The following is a 6,585-nucleotide window of genomic DNA, read 5'->3' as shown; positions in this document are numbered from 1 at the left end:
ATGTCTTAGATTAGCTGCCAGAATTAATCAGTAATACAATCGAGGGATCTCCTTAACACGCGCATCATCCGCAGATGACGTAGGTTCGCGTCGCATTTCATCATCTTTAACAAAAGATGAACGACTCGGTGATAAACTGCTTTTCTGGGGGTTTCGCTCGGGTCATATAACTATTATCGCTTTAATTCGCAGTAGTGAAACGTGAATAAACGTCTCAGTCTCGGTAATTCAGTTAAATGTGGATTAAATTTAAGCGGAACAGAACGAACCTGTCAAAACGCCGGCCGGCGCTTTGAACTTCCGGTTCAATTTATTTTAAATAAAACTGTCAATTGGTTATAATTAAACGTTGATGTCCCGAACCTTGCTATAATCTTACAAAGATTCATCCTCGACGAATAAGTTATTTTTAAACCATATATATATTTTTTTTAAATGTGTTGCTGCGCTTTTATTGTGAAGGTTCCTGCGTACTTCCGCTCCAGATGCAAGCCTCTGAATCGGTTTCATCAGAAAATCTGTTGAGCTCAACAGAAACTAGATTTTGATCTCGTTTTTTTTTTAAATACATTTTACCAACACCATGAATAATTATAAACTGCTGTAGTTGTTTTTGTAAAGTGATGTGTTTATTTCACAATTTCTGTTTCGTCACTCAGCCGTTAAGCCGGCTCAAAACTGCCTTTGGGGAAATTCAGGCGGTTCATTCTGGTTTTTAAGAGCACCACCTTGTTTAGTAGTTTTTTGTATTGTACTTCAGAATGCCGTAACATGAAGCAAAAACAATACGTACTTTTCTGTAAAATGTACAGGAGACAATAAACGAGCGTTTACTAGTTTTTCCCTTTTGTCCACAGGTAAGACGATGACTAAGGACACAGAAATTGACCTGGAGGAGGTGAAGCTCAACGAGGTGGACCTCGAGAAGCAGCTCATGGCAGACGGCCAGCCGGCAGCCGGAGAAAAGAACGGCAGCGTGAAGCTGAAGGTCCCCGAGGACGAGGTCACGTTCACCGGCCTCTCCAAGGAGGAGCTCATGAAGGTTGCGGGCACTCCGGGGTACGGGTTCAGTCGTTTTCCAAACGCTCGAGGTGAACTTGTGCGTGAGGATCTAAATATTTCCCAACCTTGTATTTATTGTTAGGTGGGTGCGAACCCGCTGGGTGCTGCTGGTCCTGTTCTGGCTGGGCTGGGTCGGTATGCTCGCTGGAGCTATTGTGATTATCGTCCAGGCCCCTCGCTGCAAACCCATCCCGGAGATGAGCTGGTGGAACGAAGGACCCCTGTATCAGATCTCTGACCTTGAGGCCTTCTCTGGTGGAATGGAAGGTAACTTGTGTTTGGATTTCAGAACAAGTGCCTCTTTTTTTTTTATTTTGGTCTGTCAGCTCTGTTCCCAGAATAACACTGCAGAGGGTGTAAAGGTTTCAGGACCTGCTGATTCATGTGGGAGAAGTCTTGTGACCGTTGCCAAAGTTCTGCACGGCCTGTATCAGCCGGCTAGATACGAAAAGTGCTGACTTGGCTGAGTAAAGGCCAAAGATACACGAGAAGGAACAAGCCACTGCTTTCATATCTGCTAATCAGATCTGAGGTTAAATTGAGCAACACTGATGTTTCTTTCAAGCGTCTTCTGTCGGTTCTTTAGACGTCAGATTCTAGGTGTGTAGGAACTGGACTGAATGTTCTGTGCTTGAGGTGAATTAGTGGGGAACACTGGTTTCCAACAGGCTTTGGGAAGGATTCCAAAAACCGCACGTGACCCGATTGTTCTGCATGAAACGGGACCTTCTTGTGCTCTGGCTTCACATGGCCAGCAGAGGGTGTGGATGGGGGGTCGTTCTCATGCTCCCCGTCTTCAGTCGGTGCGCGCCTAAAAATAATAATCGCCCTTTAAAGTTATTTTTGCACTTTGGCCACAAACTTGGTGTCTCTGCGGCTCTCCGCCGTCTGTCCAACAACCCTCGCCCGACTTCTCACACACCAGCTCCAAGTTGTGAAATTCATACTGGTGTGTCATTCAATCCGTTTCCAGGCCTGGAGGAGAGGTTGGATCAGCTGAATCAGCTGAAGGTCAAAGGTCTGGTTCTTGGTCCGTTTCACACCGTCCAGGCAGACAAGCCGATGACTCTGGATTTGACAAAGATTGACCCGACGCATGGGAAGGAGGAAACTTTTCTTTCTGTGCTGGGGAAGGCCCACAAGAAGGGTGAGTTCTTTAACACGGCTCCACTTTGACTTAAAGCTCCGGTTTTATGAGCCGAAGAGTGAATTTTATCCTGATATCTCGTTTGTTTCAGGTATTTCTGTGGTGCTTGACCTGACTCCAAACTACCTGGGATCTGATCCGTGGTTCACTGGGAGTAACGACGACATAATGGAGACGCTGCAGGTGGGGCGTTGAACACGAGTGACTATTGGTTAATGTGTCGGTGTTTAACAAGAAGAATTGCATTTCCTGTGAAAATGCAGCTTATTGCTGAAAAAAAAAACAAGCTAAAATGTATCTGAAGTGAAAGAATGAGCCTAAATTAGCAGAAAAAAGCAGAAAGAACTGACTTTTGCTGAATTAGGGTTTAAAAAGGAGAAACGAGCACAAAAAATAGGAAAATTGGCTTAAAAAAGCTGAAATTGGCAAAAAACCTTCCAGAAGGAAGTGGAAAGAGCTAAAATAAGCTAAAAATAAAAGTGGAATTGGCTAAAAAAACAAAAAGGCTAAAATTAGCATAAAACAGCTAAATTGTAGCTGAAATAAAAGCTGAAGATGAAAAAAGCATAAAGAAGTTAATTAGGCTGAACGTAGCAGAAATTGCCAAGAAACGTTTGCATTTTGCAGAAAACTGCTGAAATTAGCTAAAAATGTTAAAAAAAAAAAAAAACTAGTTTAAAAGGTAGAACAAGCTTAAATGAGCAGAAGAAAGCAGAAAGAACCAAGGTTTGCCCAATTAGGTTGAAAGAAGCCGAAATTAACACAAAAATGGAAAAAAGCTGCAATTGGCAAAAAAAAAAACCACAGCTGAAAAGTAGCTAAAAGGCAGAGAAAGAAGCTTAAATTACCAGAAGGAAGTGGAGAAAGAACATTTTTGCTGAATTAAACTGAAAAAAGTTTTAAATGAGTGCAAAAAAACGAACAAAAAAATTGGCTGAAGGTTTAAATTGGCATAAAAACGGCTGAAATATCTGAAACTTTCAGAAATGAGCTGAAAGGCGCAGAACGAGCTGAAACTTGTAGAAAGAAGTTGGAAGAAGTGCAAAAGTAGTGTAGTTAGGAGAATCTAAAATGAGCACAAAACAGAATGAGCACGAAACAGCTGAAATTAGCTGAAGAAATGTTTAAATTTGCTGATAAAATGAGAAGGGAGCAGTAAAGGGTCGTAAACTCGCCTGAAGATTTGAAGGATGTAAAATGAGCTCTATTCATTTCCCTCGAGTAAAAACTGGCAGAAAAGGCTAAATATTTCAAAAAGCTAAAGTTGCACCAATACCAAGCGTCCTCAGGATTGTCCTGCAAGAGCTGAACTTTTTGATATTTGTTGAAATGGCACACATTGTAGAACAATAAAGATGCTGAAAAATGGATCACAACGGTGTGAATGCTTCAATGTTAGCGTCTACTTTACTGAATTTGTTGCTAAACTAATCTTGCTGTTGATCTCCTGTTCTCCAGGCTGGAGCCGAGTACTGGCTGAACCTGGGCGTCGATGGCATCAAGGTGTCCGGCCTCTCCATTGCCTCCAACTTTACGGACTGGCCGAAACTCCGGGCCGCCGTCCAGGGCAACCGCACCGACGACGCCAAGAAAAGGTGAACACGGCTGCAGTTCTGAGTCCCTCCGGTAAAAAACAAAGATCAGTGTAGAAAATCCAGTCCATTTATTTTTAAAGTGAAGGGACTAAATTTTAGCAGCTTGTTCTTTGGAAGTAAATTTAGTCCAAAACCCTGTAAAACCTTCAGCTGACATCAGAGATCAAAAGCATGCCAGCGTGCGGGTTCTTAAAGGCAGGTCAGCCAGAAACCTAACGGGCCAGTGAGGTTTTAGCACCATCCTGATGAAGCGACACCTGGTGGTGAAGTTTCACCTCTTCCTGAAGTCAGTAACCAGTTAGAATTCAGGCACATACTGGTTTGTATTTGTTCATCTCTGACTTGGAGCAGATTTTGTGAGTCCATCACCTAAAGTTGCTGTGAACCGACTGATCTGACGTCGCTCCTTATTTCAGGATGCTGATGGGCGTGGTCCAAGGTGATTCAGCCGTCCAGGTGTCTGAACTGGTCAACGCCACTGGAGTAGACCTGATCCTGCCCGACCTTCTCAGCAGCAAGAATGATGGTGGGTTAAAGATGTCTTATTGGGTCAAACCCATATTCATCTGCTCGTGCTGACTGGTTTTACTGGTGGATGTGCAGCTGTGGAGCGCATCAGGGACGTGGACGTCCTTCACGCCCAGCAGAGAAACGTGGGCTGGGGTCTCGGTGCCAGCAAACTGGAGCAGCTGTCTAAACTGGCAACGTCTTCAGACCTGGTCCGTCTCTACCAGCTCCTGCTGTTCACGTTGCCTGGAACCCCCATGTTCACCTACGGAGACGAAATCGGCCTCCCGGCAGGAGATGTACGCTTTGAAAATAACCAGATGTTCATACGTGTTGACAACTTTACAGCTCGATGTAACCTTTTTATCGTTTCCCTTTCAGGGTGCAGAATCTCCCAAGATGATTTGGGACCTGGATAAAGAACCGTCTAAGGACGCTGTTGATGAAGCTGCTGAGGTAGGTGTTCAGTCTGGATTAGAGCTGTAGTGATGCTCGGGGTGTATTAAAGTACTTTTTGCACCAACAGGGCAACCGAACAGAGAAAGTTGCCACAAGGTCGTGGTTTAAATCCCTCAGTGACCTACGAGGCAAAGAGCGTTCCCTGCTTCACGGTGACTACTACCCCCTCAACTCCACGGCCTCATCGCTTTCATTCCTTCGTGTTTGGGACCAGAGCGAAAGATACATAACGGTCGTTAACTGGGGAACAAAACCCTCAAAACTAAAACTTGCACTACCACCTACAGGCAAGTAGCGGTTCAGCTCTGACCTCTAGTCTTAAAGTTGTACCTGACGATCGTCAACGGGTGCGTTATATTTATTTTCTGTAACGTGACTGGTCTTGTTTCTGTAGATGGAGCCAAGTTGCCAGAGACGGCGAAGGTGAAGCTGTCCACGGACAAAGACTTGAAAGAAGACGCGTCAGTCAGCCTGGACGCAGTCACCCTGGGCCCTGAAAAGGCGGTCCTCCTGCAGTTCCCCTTTTCAGGCTAAAGATGGGGACAAACTACAGGAAAGTTTGGGACGCGTCAGATTTCTAGATGTCAATTTTTAAGAATAAGGTTCACGGGATGCAGAACATTTCTTTAAAAACCTTACCCGGGTCATAAGATTTACGAAACACTGACCAGCAAGTTGTTTTAAAGACGTTTTTTTTTTTTTTTTAATTGTCAGAAGATGATGTGATATTTTATTTTTGACTCGGCATTGTCCCAATTTTAACATTCCATTTGTGTTCTTTTGGGCATTCCTTTTAGTTCTGTTGGTTTTGGTTTTTAAGAAGAAGGAAAAAAAAAAAAAAAGGTTAAAGCGCGGGTTTTTATTTTATTTTTATTTCAATTGACATTTGATCTCTGAAAAGTTGGCTAGAAAACAGTTTTACCTTGAACGCGCACGACTCAAGTTTGTGGAAAACGAATAAACTGGTCTGGACTCACTTGTGTACGCATTATTTTTCTTTTCTTTGACAAAGTTGTTACAAGAATGCGTTGTGTGTCTAAGGTGAAGATGTCAGATGGAGTTCGCTCATACAGGTGTGAAACTGTGTCACACATGTCGAGAGGAAGTGTGCCGAAGTTCTCGCCCAAACATTTACAAGTTTCACATTTTCTACACTGACTGTTTTGCATCACTTTGAATTTGATGGCTCTTAACTTTCTATTAACTATTAAAATGTAGGATTAAAAAATAACTTGCTATGACCACATTAAACATATTTGCAGAGACGTGAACAACTAGAGATTTTGGCGCGTTTCACTGAGCTCTGTTCTAAAGTACGACCAGTTGAATCTGAACTGACGAAACTAAATTAATGAGCCGTTGGAGTTTCTTGCTCTCCAACTCTTTACGTTAAAATAAAATAAACTTTGGTGGCATGGTGGATCAGTTGGAAGATCTTTGGCCTCTCGGATCAAATCCAGCCGGGGGCCTTTCTGGGTAGAGTTTGCATGTTCTTGCATGCGTAGGTTTTCTCTGGGCACAGTGGTCCCTCGTTTATCGCGGGTGTTTGGTTACTAAAAGTACAGGGATGGTACAAGTATTAAGTGGTATATTTTTACATGCGTTAAGGCTTTATAAACTCCACACTCTTGCAATATTTCTAAACTAATGCTCTAAAAGAGCAAAGCCTGTCATGATCTCTGCTCTCGGCCACCTGCCAGTCCACTTCTCCGCTGCAGTCGCTCCTCACCTGCTCCCAGTCTCCCCCCCTTCGGTGTAACTCAATTTAATATATTTTAAATGAACAATCCACGCAGACTGACAGAAAATTAAGTT

At 43.4% G+C, this 6,585-nt stretch overlaps 1 protein-coding gene across 1 annotated transcript in view; it reads left to right on the top strand.

Annotated features, from left to right (window-relative positions):
* The window catches only part of slc3a2a (solute carrier family 3 member 2a), a 5,839-nt gene extending 93 nt beyond the window's left edge, over positions 1–5,746 (top strand). Inside the window, exons 2-11 of the mRNA XM_037676591.1 lie at positions 858–1,059; positions 1,145–1,329; positions 2,036–2,209; positions 2,301–2,392; positions 3,668–3,804; positions 4,221–4,330; positions 4,408–4,610; positions 4,693–4,767; positions 4,838–5,057; positions 5,165–5,746. Coding sequence (XP_037532519.1) covers positions 866–1,059; positions 1,145–1,329; positions 2,036–2,209; positions 2,301–2,392; positions 3,668–3,804; positions 4,221–4,330; positions 4,408–4,610; positions 4,693–4,767; positions 4,838–5,057; positions 5,165–5,304 — 1,530 coding nt within the window. The 5' untranslated portion in view covers positions 858–865 and the 3' untranslated portion in view covers positions 5,305–5,746. The remainder of the gene's footprint in view (positions 1–857; positions 1,060–1,144; positions 1,330–2,035; positions 2,210–2,300; positions 2,393–3,667; positions 3,805–4,220; positions 4,331–4,407; positions 4,611–4,692; positions 4,768–4,837; positions 5,058–5,164) is intronic.
* The last annotated feature ends 839 nt before the right edge of the window (positions 5,747–6,585 follow it).

This window comes from Nematolebias whitei, chromosome 1, assembly GCF_014905685.2.
Source record: "Nematolebias whitei isolate Nwh7 chromosome 1, NemWhi1, whole genome shotgun sequence".
NCBI lineage: Eukaryota > Metazoa > Chordata > Actinopteri > Cyprinodontiformes > Rivulidae > Nematolebias > Nematolebias whitei.
The sequence above is the reverse complement of the archived record's forward strand: the minus strand, read 5'-3'. Positions and strand labels throughout refer to the sequence as shown.